General features: G+C 44.5%; 1 protein-coding gene across 1 annotated transcript in view; it reads right to left on the reverse strand.

Moving 5' to 3' along the window:
- The window catches only part of LOC116630995 (sterol 26-hydroxylase, mitochondrial), a 33,496-nt gene that overhangs the window by 953 nt on the left and 13,446 nt on the right, over positions 1-19,097 (reverse strand). Inside the window, exons 2-8 of the mRNA XM_032402019.1 lie at positions 5,415-5,605; positions 1,979-2,178; positions 1,656-1,853; positions 1,294-1,466; positions 603-769; positions 354-435; positions 61-273 (exon numbers count right to left, since the gene is read on the reverse strand). Coding sequence (XP_032257910.1) covers positions 61-273; positions 354-435; positions 603-769; positions 1,294-1,466; positions 1,656-1,853; positions 1,979-2,178; positions 5,415-5,605 — 1,224 coding nt within the window. The remainder of the gene's footprint in view (positions 1-60; positions 274-353; positions 436-602; positions 770-1,293; positions 1,467-1,655; positions 1,854-1,978; positions 2,179-5,414; positions 5,606-19,097) is intronic.

Consider the following 19,097-nt stretch of genomic DNA (forward strand, 5'->3'; position numbering starts at 1 on the left):
CCCTCTTTTACAGGCTCCTCCCCCTGGTCTCCACCAGCCCTGCAGCTTCTCCCCACTCACCCTTGACAGCAGCAGCTGCATCTCCAGCTCCGCAATCCTGCGGCCCAGGCAAGCCCGGACCCCATAGCCAAAGGGCACAGAGCCAAATGGATGCTGGACCCCAAGGGCAGCAGGCTGGCTCTTCCTCAGCCAGCGGTAAGGCTGGAAGCTCTCTGGCTGGGGGAAGATGTCAGGGTCACGGGACACCACATAGTGACAGAAGACAAACTGGGTCTGCAGGGCAAGAATGGGCAGCACATCAGCTTAGGGCTACAGCGCAGCCCTGGGAATCCCAGCTCTTCAGCCCCACTCACGTTCTTGGGGAAGAGGAAGCCATTGACTTCGATCTCCTTTTCCGTGATGACCCGGGAGTTCATGGGGACCACAGGGTAGAGGCTGCAGGGAAAAGAAGGTGCAGGTTTGCCTCTGGTCCCCCAGGTCCAAGTTCTTCCCACCTCACCCCTGGCCCTAGCCCTCACTCCAGCCCACCAGCCCCCACTCCCGACTCCTGTCCCTGAGTCCTCCTCCGCATAGACCCTGTGCTCCCGGGAACCACCACCTACCGCAGGGTCTCCTTAAGCACGGCTTTGAGCAGGGGCATGTGGGCAAAGTCCTTGTGCTGGGGCACCTGCCCGGCTGGTACCACACCCACCACCTCCTTATGCAAGGCAGCCTGGATCTCTGGATTCTTTGAAAGATGGTACAGGGCCCACGTCATCGTGTTGGATGTCTGGGAGGCAGAGGGAGAGATGAAGTGAGGAGGGATTTCTAGGCAAAAGGCGAGTGAGGTAGCAGGAGGGGAGTGGGCATGCACCGAAAAATGAATTTGCCACGAGCATGGCAGAAATAGACACAGGGGCTCCTGGGGACCCTCCCTGCTGAGCGTGACTCCACGGCAGGGTGAGGACCCACAAGACGGAGAATCATGCTCTAACAACAAGGAGATTGGAACAGAGAGAACAGAGCTCTCCACTTAAGTTACACCTTAAATAGATGGGAGAGGAAACTTCTAGCTGGCCCAGAGAGGCTCCAGGAGGTGATGGGATCCCTCTTACAAAAGGACCCTTCCCTGCCTGCCTCTGCCAGGTTGAATGACACACCCCCCTTTTTCCTTCTAGCTCTACATCTAGGATACAGAAAGAGAGAAGCAGGTACCTGGAGGGACGAAGGTCAGGCTCAGGTGAGGGTAATGGGGAATTGGTTCAGGATAGGAGCTGGGAGCCCCTGGTCTCCTCGCTGGCCCCCCTCACGCACCGTGTCTACGCCCGCCAGGAGCAGCTCAGGCAGGCTGCCCATGGCCTCATGAGTACTGAGCTGTCCTCTGGTCAGCAGGAAGTGCAGATAGCCAGATATCTGGACTTCATCTGGCCCCTTGGTCTGCAGCTGGATCTCAATCTCCTTGAGTTTCTGATCAATCAGCTTCTTCCCTAGAGGGACAATGGAGAACAAAGGGGGGCAAGGTCAAAAGTCATGATCTCCAAGGACCAAGAGCCACTCTGACAGCTGGTAGCAATGAGGTAGAAGGTCCTGGGAGAGACTGCTGATGGCACAGACCCTGGAACCCACTCCCCCACCCCCAACCCTAACCCCGCCACTTCCTTCCCCGGCCTCCTCACCAAAAGAGAAGATGGTGTTCCAGCCATCCAGATAGCGCTTCCAGAAAGGCAGCAGGGAGCGGGTCCACTTGGGGAGGAAGGTGACATAGACTGAGTTCTGGAACATGAGCCCGACAGATGTGACGAAGGCCACCGTGTCCTGGGGGATGGGGCGCTCCAGGCAGCCGATACGTTTCTCAAACAGGATGTAGCAAATAGCTGCCAGTGCACAGAGGCCGTCAAAGGCGGCAATGTCATGGCGCCTGGAATCCAGGGGGCTGAGGAGGGGGAGCACAACCTGCCTCTGCCCCTGCCCACCCCAGCCCCTCTCCCAACAAGGGTACCTTCCAAAGCGAAGTAGTAGAAATGGTGAGCCATGTCGGACACCTGGTCCCCCGAGGCACTCTCTGCCAGCAGCCGGTTCAGGTGGGCCACGAAGTCGTCGATCACCTCATTCACGACATCGGTGTAGAGCGCAGCCTCCCTCGGCTTCAGCATCCGCTGGTTCAGAGTGTGGCGCAGCTCATACCACTGCTCTCCTTCCCTATGGAGAACGGAGGAAGCGCACACTTGTAAGCAGCTGATGGAGGTTAGATGGGATGCATTCTTCCCCCTGCCCTGAGACCCCAACAGAGTCTAGGAAAATCTCCTAGATTTAGAATTATAGAATCACTGAACTTCGAAGACCAGAATCTTCAAACCACAAAACTTCAGAGTCTCACTACAGCATCGTGGAAGTAGCCAAGGTAGGCATCTGGAGCCAGACTACCTAGGGCCAAATGACAGGTCTGATGATTACTGGCTGAGTGACCTTAGGCAGGCGACTTAACTCCTCTGTGCCTCAGTTTCCCCTTCAGTGAAATGGGAATAATAAGCATGCCTATCTTGGTAGGGTTCTTCGGACGATTACAGTGCTTAGATCAGAGCCTGGCACATGGTGAATGCTTAATGAATGTTGGCTATGATTATCTTAGGATGATACAACTCCAGGATCTTCTGTATGTGAAATGAGGAGGAAGTACAATCGTTCCAGTCCTTCTGTGTGGAGGATGAGGAATAAAGGAGGAGCAAATCAGGGTTCCTGAGCAGCTCAGATTCTGGACCTTCATGCTCTGCTTGGCTCAGTGAGCCAAAGGGACAGGGAGACCCACCAGGCTGATGCCCCAGGTCCTCTTGCTACAGTTATCCAGTGAGAGGGTTGGGTCCCCACCCTGGTTAGACAGGGATGCTCACGAGGGTGGGAGCATGCTTCCCACAGGGGGCTTCAGGTGCAGGGACTGTCCCCACCCACAGCTGTCCCCCAAACCTGTTACCTTTCCTAAGCAAGCTGGGCATGGGTCAGTTTTATAAAAGCTAGCTGTACAGTCGTAAGTACAATATGGCCCAATTTTAGGAAGAAGAAAGGAAACCCTATAGATCCATATGTATATTCGATTGTTTCCCCATAATGTAGGGAATACCCACCAAACTGTCAGGATTACTTAGAAGAATGGGATGGGACTGGGCGGTAGGGAGACAGTATTTTATTACTGGACTTTTTACAATAAACATTACTTTTGAATTGTAAAAACCAATAAGGTATTTTAGAAAGAAAGATATTAGGGGCACCTGGGTGGCTCAGTGGGTTAAGCGTCTGCCTTTGGCTCAGGTCATGATCCCAGGACCATGTCCTGGGTTCGAGCCCCGCATTGGGCTCCCTGCTCATCAGAGAGCCTGCTTCTCCCTCTCCCACTCCCCCTGCTTGTGCCTCTCTTCCTCTCTCTGTCAAATAAATAAAATCTTAAAAAAAAAAAAAAAAGATATTAAAAAGGCTTACAGCAAGAATCGGGGGTTTTTTATTTAGAAAAGTATTTATTTAAATGAACCTCAAACCTCAGGAGTTTTCTTTCTTATGCTGGGAAAAGCTGCAAAAAGGTCAACTGAAAGTGCTGCTGAAAAAGAAACAAAAACCAGAATAGACTCATTTACTGGAACTTCAGGGTGTGGGTGCTTCTCCAAGAGGAAAAAATTCTCCCAATAGTAGCAATCAGATTTGCAGAATTTAAATGAGAACATTTCTGTGGTTGTTAAAATATTTCCTGGGAGAAAAATGCTTCATAAAATGAGATTTTAAAAAAATGTATATATATACACACACATCTATATATATGTAAAGCAAAAATAACTTATCATTGGTTAGCAAAATAGCTTTAAAATACACATATATGGTATCATATAATTAGGAAATTGGCTGTAGAGTGAAAAACTATAAATAGATAAATAGGGGTATACATAATGTTCAGCTCCAATTCTAAATCCTGAGCCATCAACTCTAGTGGTGACCTGATCTGGTGAAAACCTAAGACCCAAGTCCTGCCCTCAGGGCCAGACATCAAGTTAAAGAGCTCTGGAAGGACAGACACTCGATTCTCTTCATAACTTTGAATAAAGGGCTCATTAATTGTTGCAGTTCTGAAACTGTCCACCTGTGAAGGAACCACAAAAAAGAAACAAATATGCGATGGGAGAATGAACATAGAGGCATCAAAGACAGATGAAATGCACCCTCCAACCGGTTTGCTTCCTTTCCAAAAGTATCAAGGCATTAAGTTCTTAACTTTCAGAATCAGAGAGAATCTATTCCACCACTTACTAGTGGCAAGTGATGCCAAAACCTCTCCAGGCTTCAGTTTCTTCATCTATAAAAGGGGATAATTACACTATCTACTTCAGGGACTTGTTGTGAGAATAAAATGAAATGATAAATGTAAAGAGACTAGCCTGATACCTGGCATGTTATTAACACCTGCTTAGCTATTATCATTGGTCCTGCTACTATAACCACCATCAGGATCAACTTTAATCCCTTAAGAAATGATGAAAGCATGAGATGTCAAGCAACTAGGGAAAATAAGTCTTTCATTATTTTTGGAGCTCTGTTAACATACTACAGCAAAAAGAAATCTGTAATAGGGTGAAAGAGGTGATGGGGATTAAAGAGTACACTTATCCTGATGAGCACTGAGTAGAATTGTTGAATCATTCTATAGTGTACCTCTGAGACTAATATAACACTGTATGTGAACAATACTGGGATTAAAATAAAAAACAATTTTTTAAAAACCCTCTAATACACCCAGTTACAACCTGCAGCAGCAGGAATGGTTCATCACCAATGATTCTCAATGGTTTACCTCAATTGGCATATGCATATATAACACATTCAGCCCATCCTTGAATTTGTCACGCGAAAATAATCTTAACTTTTCTGGGTGTAAAGTCAAGGCAGAAACCTACATCTGTCTGTGTATGGAGAGCATCTATGAAAGTTATATCCAACAACAAACCTATAACACATAATTTAGGAAGTATTTTTAAAGTTAAATTCAGCCTTCCTAACTAGTATGGTGATGATGTTTTTTCAACTATAAACAGATACGTCCTATTATGATTCAAGTTGGTATATTTTCAACTACAATGGAGAATAATGGAGCTGGAAAAGTCCTAGAGATAGTTTGGAGATATTCCACTCCAAACTTCCCATTTTACATATGAGAAACATAAGGCCAAGGAAGAAGGAAATTATTCCTTTGTCCAAAGTTATACAATATACTAACGGAAAAGATAATGAATGGTCCCTGGGCTTCAGCCCATCTCAACCACTGCTTTCTAGACTGAGTATCAGGCTCAGAGGATGCAGGCAGAGCCCACTCTGCCCATTATCCACTGGCTTCCCAATACCACTGTCCTTGGGCCTGGCCCTCTGAGGCCTTGCACCAGTCCCTTCAGGCCCCAGCTCACGTGGTAAAGGGCCCATAGGCCAGGCCCTGCAGGTCCCGGTGCTCCTTCCATAGTTCCATGTCGTTCCGTACTGGGTACTTGCCCTCTTGCCGCATCACTTGCTCCAGGAGAGGGGCACTGGCCAGGTTCACATGGGTCTGAGGCCCTATGCGGGTTACCCACATTGGACCATACTTGGCCTTGTTCAGCACCTGTGGGGTTCAACCAAAGCTGAATAACCATGGCCTATCCAGGCAGGCATTTACTAGAGAGGAGATGAGATCAGGGAGTATCTGATAGTCACACCAGAGTAAGTGGGCTGGGCAAAAGCACATTCTATAGGAGGTAGGCACTAGGATGGCCTGTGGTTCTCAAAGGAGAACTCCAAAAAAAATGGGTACACAGGAGTTAGAACACTGAGAGCACCAAGCATCTGGTAGAACTGGTGGAGCTGAAGTCCTTGGAGAAATGAAATTTTAAAAAAATGGGATATGTGGCAAACTGGGGTCTGTATTGAGGTATAGATGTTTGGGGTCTGAGGTTTTAGAGAAATTGAACCCTTTAGTGAGGTATAATAGAATGCCTATAGCTCCTTCATAGAAGCATTTAAATCTAATGCAGCTTGCTGTCAATGAGCTAAAGATAAGTATCTCATATAATCAATAAGAAAAAAGAAACACAATAGAAACTCCAGGAAAAACAAGAAGCTGAATGAGAAAGCCAAGATTCAAATATGAAAGTACACTTTGTGGTATGATTTTTATTTATTTATTTATTTGATTTATTTATTTATTTATTTATTTTGAGAGAGAGAGGGACAGTACAAGCAGGAGGGGCAGAGGGAGAGAGAGAGAGAATCTCAAGCAGACTCCATGCTGGGCTCAGAGCCCGATGAGGGCCTCGATCCCAGGACCCTGAGCCAAAACCAAAAGTCAGGCGCTTAACCGACTATACCACCCAGGCACCCTGGTATGAATTTTTTTTGAATAAAAAAATTTATTAACTGTGTTAAGTAATATGATTCTCAAATATTTTATCTTAGAATTTCTAAAGCACTTGACAATTGATATCCATAGCATCTATGAAATTGACATGAGTATAATGTTTTTAGAGTTGTTGAAAATGAGGGGGGAAATAAATATATTTTGGGTTTGGGGGGTAAAACTTAAGAAGAATCCACAAATAACTGAGGCTAAATTTACTGGCTAAGTTACACCTATAAACTTAAAGAAAATGAAACATAGTGTTTTCCCAGGTACTTCATCTTTCATAATCTGTTACTGAAAAGATGTTAAGAGGATCAGAATCTGCTCCAGTACAGAAATTAGACCAAAGCATTTCTGTAAAAGATGTGTTAAATTATAGAGAAGAGATCTTTCATTCAAACCAGAGAAAGAAACTTCACCCAGCTCCTGGTCCAGAAAAACAGCAATCTTCCTGGGTTTTACTATTGACATTAAAAACTAGACTCTCCCAGGACCAATGTGACCTGATTGCCCTCAATATACTACTGAGTTGCCCAGAATCCATCCTGAACTAACAGCTGATTCTGTCAGGTTCTAGGAAAACAGCCTCGACAAACCCCCAATATCTTTTCAGTTTTGTTTCCCACTTCTACCTGCCAGTAATGCCTGCCAGTGTGGTCTGGTTTTGAACAGATGGTTGTCTGGAAATTACAGTGATTCTTGGAGAAAAATAGGCATATTCATACATTGCTGGTGGGAGTTTAAAATGACACAAACCTACATGGAGGATAATTTGCTAATATTTATAAAAATTACAAATACATTTATAAACAAAATATGGATGTCTACGTAATGGAATACTATGTCACCTTAAAAGAGGATGAAGCGGCTTCTGGTGTAATAATATGGAAAGATGGATTGTAATGTGGAAAGATAGATAACCAAGGTAGACTGTTAAATGGAAAAGTATGGTATCTTCTGTCTAAGAAAGGGGGGCCAAATAAGAATATACAGCATTTACATTTGCTTTTATAAAGAAACACTGGGTTAATACATCAGAAACTAACTAAAGTTACTACCTATGGGCGGGTGGATGGGATGGCAGTGAGAGGCAAGACTGCGTGATGTATATCTTGTCATATTGCTTTGAGTTTTGAACTATGAGAATGAATTCAACTTTTTCAAATCTAAAGGGAAAAAAAGAAAGTGCCTTGTGAAATAATGAGTCACCTGCCATTGATCAGGTAATTCCAGAAAGCAGGAAAGGCTTGCCAAACCTCTCAATTCATGTATATACTCCTTAGATTTGTAACTGGGCCCTAGCTTTATTCACTTTGTTTATTTCTCGTAAAGGTTCCATTTTTTAAAAGTACTTATATGGGGGTGCCTGGGTGGCCCAGTTGGTTATGTTCCAACTCTTGATTTCAGCTCAGGTCAAAATCTCAGGGTTGTGGGATTGAGCCTCACGATGGGCTCTGCAATGGGTGTGGAGCCTGCTTGGGATTCTTTCTCTCCCTCTCCCTCTGTGCAACCCCTCCCTCTCTGGCTCTTAAAAAAAAAAGTTGAAAGTCCTTATATGTCTGTTTTCCTGTACTGAATCCCTTAGGAGAATTATCCTAAATGTAAATTTTAATTTGTGTTTCCACTTGATTCATTAATAATATTAATGACATAATAATAATGATAATAACAGTAAATATTTCCATGGAGCTTAGCATAAACCAGACACCGTTCCAAGCACTTTACTTATTTAGAAATTCAGTCCTCACTACAGCTGTATGAGGGGGTGTAACATTACCACAATTTTGTAGATGAGGGAACTCAGGCCCAAGGAGGTTGCCCAAGGTCACATTACTGGGAAGCAGAAGAGTCAGAATTCAAACTAAGACCACCTAGATGGAGGTCATGCTCTCAACCACTTACTCTACTGATCCCTGAGAAAACTGACTATGTCCAACTAACAGAAACAAACTTAGGCCCTTTAAAAATATGCATTATTTAAAACCAACATAACTATGCAATAAATCAGGGTTCCTCACTGCACTACTGACATTTGGGGCTGGATGATTCTTTATTGTGGTGAACTGTCCTGTGCACTGTAGGATGTTTAGCAGTATCCGTGGCCTTTACCCACGAGCATCTCTCTGCCCTCCAAGTTGTGACAATCAAAAACATCTCCAGACATTGCCAAAATGTCCCCAGAGGGCCAAAACCACGCAGGTTGAGAACCTCCACAATAACCCCAACCTTTTTGTTGTTGTTGGTGGTGGTGGTTTGTTTATTTGTTGTTGTTTTGTAACCCCAACCTTTTAATACGACTCTAATTCCTTAATTTTAGAGGACTCTTCTTAAGAAACAATATCTCATTTTGAAAAAAATACTTATCTGAAGTTTGGTTTCTTTTCCTTGTGTTAAGTTCAAATACAATTACATGCAACAGTTTTATAAAAATGCAAATAGGGGTTATCGCTGAGTCATGGTTTGTAGATAGGTTACTTCCTTCTTTATACTGTAATTTGCTTTTCAGATGTTCTTCCATGATCTTGGAATCAGAAAAAAAAAATCATGTTTTAAAAGACTAGAGCAATCATCATTTACTTGGGGACTGGCTTCTTCTCCGGAATCCAAAGCCTCTGGCACCTCTCCCTGGCTGTCAATTTCCAGGTTTCTGAGACATTTCCCCCTTTGCATAGGCCATGCTTTCTTCCCTCTTCTTTCATATTCCTCTTCTCAGTTTACTCAGTGGAACTTAACTGGGATCTATTTATGTAAGAACTTATTTTAGAAAGACACCAGAATACTTGCTGAAAGAGTGAGCTGTGTCTGTGAACCTACCATTAGGCCGTAACCTGAGCCAGTTAGAGAGCCTCAAGGTTCTCAGATAAATCCTTGTCCAAGTGCCACTTTGCAGAACACGGTCCCCTAGGGATCATCTTCCAGGATGAATGGGAGGGGTAGCTTCCACCAAGTGAGATTCTGAAGGGGGAGAGTGATGAATTCACTCAACATTCATTTATTGAGCTCATGTCCTTTCCTTCTATACTGATCTCGGGGCTGAGGATACAACTGTGAGCACAGCAGGAACACCTACCCTTACAGAGTTTACATCTTAATGCATGAGCCACACAGTGGAGTTGCTTATAAATTACTCCCTAGTTATGTCTTGTCTCCTCAACTAGATGGAAAATCTTCGAGGGCAGGAACCACGTCATACTTCTTTATTGCTTCCCATATTGCTTGACATACCACTAGGCACATTTTAGACATTTACTGTTTAACAGTTGTCAATGAATCAGGTGGAGAAAAAAAGTTGCAGGCAACGCAAGTTGCAGACAGAAACAAAGACACACAGAAAGGAGGTGGGGAAGGAGATTCACAGGAAACTGCTAACAGTGGCTCCAAAGGAGTGGCCACTAGTTGTAAAAGCCTGGAAGAGTAATCTGAAAAGGAAATTAAGAAAATAATTCCATTCAGGATTGGATCTGTTCTGGACTGAATATTTGTGTTTGGGGGAATTCATATGGTGAAGCCCTAGCCCTGCAGTGTGGCTGTATTTAGAGATGGAGCCTCTAAGGAAGTAAGATTAAACAAGTAATTAAGATTAAATGAGAGTGAGTCCCTGATCCAATAGGATTAGTGTCTTCATAAGAAGAGACATCAGAGAGCATTCTCTCTCTGCACGTAGACACCAAGAAAGGCCATGTGAGGACACAGGGAAAAGGTGGCCGTCTACAAGCCAGAAAGAAAGCTGTCACCAGAAACCAACCATGCTGGCACCCTGATCTCAGACTTCCAGCCTCCAGAACTGTGAGAAAATAAATTTATATTGTTTAAGACACCCATATTTTGGTGTCTTATTATTACCTGTCATATTTTGTTATAGCAGCCAGAGAAGACTAATACAGAGCATCCAAAAGAATAAAATACTTAGGAATAAATTTAGCCAAGGAGGTGAAACACTTGTACACTGAAAGCTACAAAATATTGCTGAAAGAAATTAAAGAACTAAATAAACGGAAAGATATCCCATGTTCATGGATAGGGAGACTTAACATTGTTAAGATGGAGTACTCCCCAAAGTCTACAGATGCAATTCAATCTTCACCAAAATGCCAATGACCTTTTCTGTAGAAATGGAAAATCAAGGCCCTGACTAGACAAAAAAAATACTGAAAAAGAAAAACAAAATTAGAAGATTTACACCTCCTAATTTTAAAACTTACTACAAAGCTACAATAATCAAAACAGTGTGGCAGTAGCATAAGAATACACATATACACCAATGGATAAGAACTGACAGTTCACCATCTATGGTGAATGGATTTTTGTAAAGAGTGCCAAGACCATTCAATAGAGAGAAGGAAGAGCCTCCTCAACAAATGATGCTGAAACAACTAGATAACCAAGTGCTAAAGAATAAAGTTGGACCCCTACTTCCCTTCATATACAAAAATTAACTCAAAATGGGTCAACAACCTAAATATAAGAGCTAAAACTTAAAACTCTTAGAACAAAACATAGAGGCAAATCTTCATGACCTTGGATTTGGCAACAGATTCTTCAATTTGACACTAAAAGCATGAGCAATAAAAGAAAAACAAAAGATAAACAGGACTTCATAAAAATTTAAAATATTTGCACATCAAAAGATATTATCAAGAATGTGAAAAGACCATTAATAGAATGGGAGAAAATATTTGCAAATCATATGCCTGATGAGAGTTTGATATCCAGAATATACAAAGAAGTCTTTAAAAAACCAACAATAAGAAGACAGCTCAATTTTAAAATGGTTAAAGGATTTGACATGTCTCCAAAGAAGACACACAAATGGCCAATAAGCACATGAAAAGACATTCAACACCATTGGTCATTAAGGAAATGCAAATCAACACCACAATAAGATACCATTTCACACTGACTAAGATGGCTTTAATCCAAAACAACAGAAAATAACAAGTTTTTGGTGAGCATGTGGAGAAACTGAAACCCTTGTACACTGGAATTGTAAAAATGGTGCAGATGCTCTGGAAAACCATTTGGCAGGTCTCCAAGGTTATACATTGAATTACCATATGATCCAGCAATTCCACTGCTAAGTATATGCCCAAGATAAATGAAAACATATGCCACACAGAGACTTGGACACGAATGTTTACAGCAGCATTATTCATAATAGTTGAAAGGTGGAAACAACCCAAATGTCATCGGTTGATGAGTGAATAAGCAAATTGTGGTCTACACATACAATGGAATATTATTCAGTCATAAAAAGGAATAAAATATGATACATGCTACAATTTGGGTGAATCTTAAAAACATGTGCTAAGTGAAAGATGTCAGACACGAAAGGTAATTTACTGAATGATCCTTTTTTTTTTTTTTTTTTAACGTAAGCTCCACACCAGCATGAAGCCCAATGCCGAGCCTAAACTCATGACCCTGAGATCAAAACCTGAGCTGAGATCAAGAGTCAGACGCTTAATCGACTGAGGCACCCAGTCACCCCTGTATGATCCTTTTTATGATTTATCTGGATGGGCAAATCGATAGAGACAGAAAGCAGATTAATGATTATCGAGGGGCAGTAGGAGAGAGGAATGAGGAGAGATTGATTGGTGACAGGGTGTTTTTCTGGGGTATTGAGAAAGTTTTGAAATTAGGGCGAGGTAGTGGTTTCATAACATTGAGAATACACTAAATGCCACTGAATTGTTCACTTTAAAATGATTAATTGTATTATGTGAATTTCCCCTAAAACAAAACAAAACAAAAAGCCCAGAAGTTTGTGATATTTATTTTTTTTTTTAAAGATTTTATTTATTTATTTGAGAGAGAGAGAATGAGAGAGAGCACATGAGACGGGGGAGGGTCAGAGGGAGAAGCAGACTCCCTGCCGAGCAGGGAGCCCGATGCAGGACTCGATCCAGGGACTCCAGGATCATGACCTGAGCCGAAGGCCGTCGCTTAACCAACTGAGCCCCCCAGGCGCCCAAGTTTGTGATATTTAAAACCTCCAGGGGTGCCTGGGTGGTTCAGTTGGTTAAGCAACTGACTCTTGATCTCAGCTCAGGTCTTGAGCTCAGGGTCATGAATTCAGGCCCCAGGTTGCGCTCCACTCTGGGTGTGGAGCCTACTTAAAAATTCCAGGGTCCTGGGATCGAGCCCCGCATCGGGCTCCTGGCTCAGCAGGGAGCCTGCTTCTCCCTCTCTCTCTGCCTCTCTCCCTGCTCATGCTCTCTCTCTGTATCTCTGTGTCTCAAGTGAATAAATAAAATCTTAAAAAAAAAGAACCTGCTGTGAACAAAAAATTGCCCCTCAGAAAAGAGAGAACAGAAAGAGGCTAAGGAATGTTCCCTTGAGTTGGTTCTTCCTTGCCTCCAAGGTTTTCTCTCTTGTAGATCAAGGAGGAAAGAGAATCAGACCAACCTTTCCTAACCCAGGACAAAGGATCAAGCTTTGGGGGGTATTTGTGGGTCTGTTTATTTGTTCCGGGAAGAACATAGTGGCAGAGTCTCTGAAAATGCCCTCTGTTGTGCTAAACTACTGTGTTTACAACTTTCCTAAAGGACAATTTGGCAGGTGATACATACCAAACCTCTGAACAAAATCTTTTACACAACAATTCCATTTTAGGGGTTTATTCTGCGGAACTAATTCAGGATGGGCATGATATTTAATGATAGATATATTTGTGAAAGCTTTACAAATAAAAAAAAAATCTAAATATATAACAGTAAGGTTCAGCAAATTCTGGTGAAGCTATACGCTAGAACACTATTCAGCCATTAAAAATTATTCTAGAAGTGTTTGTTGATATAGAAAGGTATGCATATTTATTTATTTTTAGATTTTTTTTTTTATTTATTTGAGAGAGAGAGAGACAGCATGAGCATGGAGGAGGGGCAGAGGGAGAGGGAGAAGCAGACTCCCCACTGAGCAGGGAGCCCGACGCGGGGTCGATCCCAGGACCCTGAGATTATGACCTGAGCCAAAGGCAGTTGCTTAACCATCTGAGCCATCCAGGCGCCCCCATATTTATCTTTAATAAAGGGCAGGTTTACCAAAGAGAGTATATGGTGTGCTTTCATTTAAAAATATATATATAAATGTTGATGACACATCGGGGAAAGTGTGGAAATCTATTCACCAAGGATAAGCAAACAGGGATAATGCTTACTTATCACTAAGATCAGGTGTGTGTATTTATGTATTCATTTCACAAATGTTTATCAAGCACCTATGTGCACAAGGCACTGTGACCTGTGCAGGGTTTGGGGATTATGGAAGTTTTGGATTTTCTTCTTTTTGTGTCTTTATATCTTCTGATTCCTCTACAATAAACACGCGTTAATGTGTGCAGAATATTGTTTAATATCCGAAAATTACATCAGCCATGTCGAAATGACATTTTCTCCTACAGGTGGTATGCAGTCATAAATAATTAGCACATAACTCATATTTATGTGATTTTTTCCAAAAAACAAGAGTACTTTTTACAGCAAAAAAGAGCCTGTTGCTGTTGTGTGTTTTTCTCTCATCCACAGCTGGCAGGATCAGGGCAGGGAGCAGGGACTGCCTGGCAGGAGATTTTGTTCTAGTTCCAGTCCCAACACTAACAGGCTTTGTCACTTTACTGGATGACAGCTTCACTATGGCACCCTCCCGACCCTGTGTGTATCTATACACACAAAGGCTGGAACCCAGCCTTCCCTGGGTCTTTGGGCTGAATGCCCTGTGACCCTCCCGGGACACCGGAGGACAGGAGGCCGACCAGGAGCCACCACAAGGACACCTAGCACTTGCCTCCCTATGTCCCCTGGGAGGCCGTCAGGAGACCTACAGCTTCTCCTCCGGGCTCTGATGAGGTGTGTGCTTTCTGCCCCGCACCCCTCAGGAAAGAGCTGCAAAATATAAACCACCCCTAGCTGCAATCTAGAAGGGGCACTTCCACCATGGGGTACCCCTTTTGTTTTGGGGTTGTCCTTCTGCATGTGTGCGACAAGGATCTTGGGGAGCTGGCACCTTGGGCTTACTCTTCTTTTCACTGCCTATGTAAGTAATGAACTGTCGAAATCTAAATGTGGCCCATGACATCTTTACCAGAAAGATCGGTTATGTCTTGGCCTTGCCTTGTCTAAAGAGTGAACTGGACACATTTGGTGCCTAACATGGGGCTGCTAAGGTTACAATGCCCTTTTAGAGAACTGGCACCACGTGGTCAGGTTTGGAGACAAAGCAGAACCCATGATCTAGGAGCACATGCTCTGGGCTAAGTGTGTGTTGGGGGGGCAGGCAGGGAAGGGTCCTCCCACTGGTGGATGGCATGGGCCAGGGTAGGGGAGAGAAGGCAGAGGAGTAGGGGTCTTCCCACCGTGCTATCCATCCTGTTAATAAAAGGCTACTGAAAAGGCATTGTGGTGGCTCAATCAGTTAACGTTCCAACTCATGATTCTGGCTCAGGTCATGATCTCACATGGGTCATGACATGGAGCCCCAGAGGGAGGTCCGCGCTCAATGGGAAGTCTGCTTGAGTTCTCTCGCTCTGCCCCTCCCTTCACACCCCCCTCCCGCTCACTCTCGCGCTCTCTCTCTCTCAAATAAATAAATCTTAAAAAAAAAAACAAAGGCCACCGAAAATTGAAATTAACTGCAAAGCTGTCCTTCTGTTGGAGCTGTCCCCCCGCGCTGCCCCTTCTCCCCTGACCTTCCAGCCACTGCTCACTGAAGTGCCTGACGTAAACCCCTTGGTCTGTGCTTCCGTAAAAAGCGACTGATGGTTTGGGACAAGAATGGCCTCCAAGAGAGAACAAAAGGGAAAATTCCTTCCGTGAGAGGTCCCCAAGGCGATTCCTCCTACAGACTGTTGCAAAATGTGTGACCAGTATTGAGACGTCTCCCTGACAGTGTTCCTAAGGTGTTACGAACATTCCTCTGATGTCTCAACTTTTCATTGTATAATGATGTCTTGTTGGTTGGCAAGTTGAAGGTCTCAGTAGGAATGACCAGTAAGATTCAGAGTCCGCTTGCCAAGTAGTTTTGGCAACAATGTTGGTAAAGTGACAGCATGGAATCCCTCTAGCAGTCAGAGAAAAACTGCTGTCTTTTACCAACTAAAAAGCGGTATATTCCTGATATAAAAGTTGCCCCTGCAGGGCACCTGGGTGCCTCAGTCAGTTAAGCGCCTGCCTTCGGCTCAGGCCAATGATCCCGGGGTCCTTGCTCAGCGGGGAGCCTGCATCTCCCTCTCCCTCTGCCTGCCGCTCCCCCTGCTTGTGCGCTCTCTCTGTCTCTCTCTCTGCCAAATAAATAAATAAATCTTCTTTAAAAAAAGTTGCTCCCGCAAAAAAGAACCACAGTACCCGGGGTGTCACTCCATTGCTCCTGACAGATGGACTTACATGGGGTTTTTAAACCCTCCTCACCAAAGCTGATGAGGTCACAGCATCCTTTTAGGAAAAAGACAGTGAGACCCCACAGGCCAACTCGCGAAGTCTGCAATAGGATCCTGGTAGGCAGTAGCAGACCTGGTGGATGTGTTTAGTGACAAGGTGACAAAAGGTTCTTGACCGTGGTTCCTGAGAGCCCTGGTGAGTTGTGTTGGTTTTTAGAGCAAAAGGGGAGAGGGGCCCATAAAATGTTTAAAAAGCATTCCACAGTTGTTCCTTATCACCAAGGAAAGCGACACTGTTTCCATCGGACAGGTGGCTGTGGCTAGAAGTAAAATACCCCCGGTCATCAAGGGCAGTCAGTTCCCCAGAGATGTACTGAAGTCTCCTCTTACAATGAGCAGGAAAGGAGAAATTAGGGAGCGATTTGGGCAAAAGCCTAATGAGACTCTGGAAATTTGGTTGCACCAGGTAGTAGATAAGAAAGCCACACCAGTTCCGCCGGATGAGAATGAATGGAAATCAACATGTCACCTAATGACCAACCCCATGCTCTTTAGACACCCTGGCCATGAACACAAATTCCTTAGGTGATGGAGGAAGGACAGGTGAAGACTGATCAGGGCTTGTTGCACTGGGTCCTTCCACCCATAATGAAACCATCATCTGATAAGCACCCAGGGATGACCAGGGAGGAAACCATAACTTCTCTTGGGACGCTGTAACCACAGCTGGATTTATAGTGGAAAACATGAGTGCCTGGATGATCAGATAGTCACTTATGGTTAGATTGAGTTGTTTGTTCAAGGGGCACCATCAGGCTTTAGGGGACAGTTAAATCTGCTCTTGCACCCCAAAGACAGACTCTGGAAAACTATTCATCTCTGGGCAACAAACTTCCCAGAATGGAAGCCTAGACAGAGAGCAAGGTCAATGCCCCTCAGGCTAAGGGGGGGGGGGGTGTTATGGATTGAAATGTGCCCCCCCCCACAAATTCATATGTTGAAGTCCCAACATGCAGTACCTCAGAACGTGACCTTGTTTTAAGACAGAATAAAGAAGTAATCCAGTGAACACAAGGGTGGGTCCAAATCCATTATGACTGGTGTCCTAAGAAAAGGAAATTTGGATGCAGACACACATGCATACAGGGAGAATGGCAGGTGAACATGAAGACAACTCTTCTACCAGGCAAGAAAAGAGGCCTGGAAAAGATCCTCCTTGCATAGCCCTTAGAAGGAACCCACCCTGCCAACACCTTGATCCAGGGCTTCTGGCCTCCAGAACCGTGCGACAGTACATCTTTGTTGTTTAAGCCACTTGGCTTGGGGTCCTTTGTTATGGCGGCCCTCGCAAACGAACACACGGGGACAACATAGGAATACAGGCATCCAGGATGTAGGATCATATGGACCTGGTTATTATGCCAGGATGACACTGAATTGGAGACTGAGAGTTTGTCCAGGAAGGAAATTCTCTCTCGCTACCAGGCCATGAGAGGGCTACAAAACTGAAAGACCCAGGTTGTAACAGAGAAGAATCCCCAGTCACCACTGGCCCTTACTGTGGACAAACAGGAGGACGGCCAAGAGGATCGAGATGCCCTTGCTGAGGTTTGTGCAGTTTGGAGCCCTGCTGATCCAGTGCCTCCACCCCGCCCCTCCCCCCAGATCTTACCCCTTTCAAGAATAAACAGGACTAGGGCAGAGACCCAAGTCCCTCCTTCCCTAAGGAGGACCAGGGTTCTTATGCACTCACTGGCTAAGATGGGTTCGGGACTTGATGGCAACCAAGGCTGTCAGAATTTTTCAGCCTTTTTGGACTCTGGGCACAAGTCACTAGGATGCTGAGAAATACCCATGGGCATGGCTGAAAAATTACCTCAGCTGGATTTGGAAATGACTCTCAAATTGGACAATGGACTGATATAATTTTGTGGGTATATTAATCAGGCCTTTTTAGAGAAACAAAACCACTGGGGTATATGTATATATAAAGAGAGATTTATTTTAAGGAACTGGCTCATGCAATTGTGGGGCTAACAAGTCTGAAATTTATAAGGCAAGCCAGAAGGCTGGAAATTCCAGCAGGAGGTGATGTTGTAGTCTTCAGTCTGAAGGCAGTCTGGAGGCAGAGTTCCTTCTTCTTCTTCTGGGGACATTAAGTCTTTTCACTTAAGGCCATTAACTGATTTGATGAGGCCCACCCACCCACATTATGGAGGGTAAACTGCTCTACTCAAGGGGTACTGATTTAAATGTTAATCACACCCACAAAATACCTTCATGGCAATATCTAGACCAGTGTCTCACCAAACATCATAACCTAGCCAAGAGGACACATAAAGTTAACGATTACCATGGGTGACCTTTTTTGAGCCAATACACACTCCAATGGTTGTCATGGATACTACTGAATGTATTGTGGGAATAGGTGTGTTAAGTACATCTCATGCTTCTGTACACTGTCAGGGATGTTCCCAGTGGGGAAACGCCATGATTAGAACAATGGTGGTGGGTTGAGTGGACCACTGGGAGTCCACCTTGTTCTCTCAGCTCAGTCATGTGTTATCAATAATCAATAAAGTAGTACAGGACTCCAGGGAAAGGGAAGGGGTAGAAGGGAAGATCACAGTCTTGATCAAAGAACCAGTACAGACAAACATGATGCTTAAGAAAACAATCCAGGGGCACCTAGCTGGCTCAGTCAGAAGAGCCTGCGATGCTTGATCTCAGGGTCATGGGTTCAAGCCCTGCACTGGGTGTAGAGGTCACTAAGATAGATAGATGATAGATAGATAGATGTATGTTTGTATTTTTTTAGAAAAACAAACAAACAATCCAACAGTACAGACTGCCCTTCCACTTGGGTCAACCCTCACTCGCCATTTGAGCTACACGGGTCAGTGACTGACATGCAGACTGAGTTTTGCAGCGAAATGATGTGGCCATGGGACACTGGTTCTCTAGGGTTTTGGACGTGGCCCTCGCCTGTCATCAGGACCTGGAATACCCCATGTGAGAGACCGTTACTGGCTTATTACCCAGAGCTAGTGCCCACGGACAGGCCAACACAGCAAAGCGTGGCTCTACCTGGGGTCCCTCCCATGAGATGGGTCAGAAATGAGAACACCAACGAAGGGGGTATGGCCTAACAAGCGTCCCTTATTATGTGGCAGTGGTACATCCAGGGAAGTCGTCCACCAGCCATTAAGTGGCTAGTCGCCCCCCAGATGTGTTGATTCAGATGCAGGGTCCAGGCCAGCCCTCAAATTTCTTGGAGGCCTTGCCGCACTGAGGTTCCTGACAAAGCCTGGGCCTGGTTCATGGACAGATCAGCTAAGTTGAGGG

Source organism: Phoca vitulina, unplaced genomic scaffold (genome assembly GCF_004348235.1).
Source record: "Phoca vitulina isolate PV1807 unplaced genomic scaffold, GSC_HSeal_1.0 scaffold1, whole genome shotgun sequence".
NCBI classification, from domain to species: domain Eukaryota; kingdom Metazoa; phylum Chordata; class Mammalia; order Carnivora; family Phocidae; genus Phoca; species Phoca vitulina.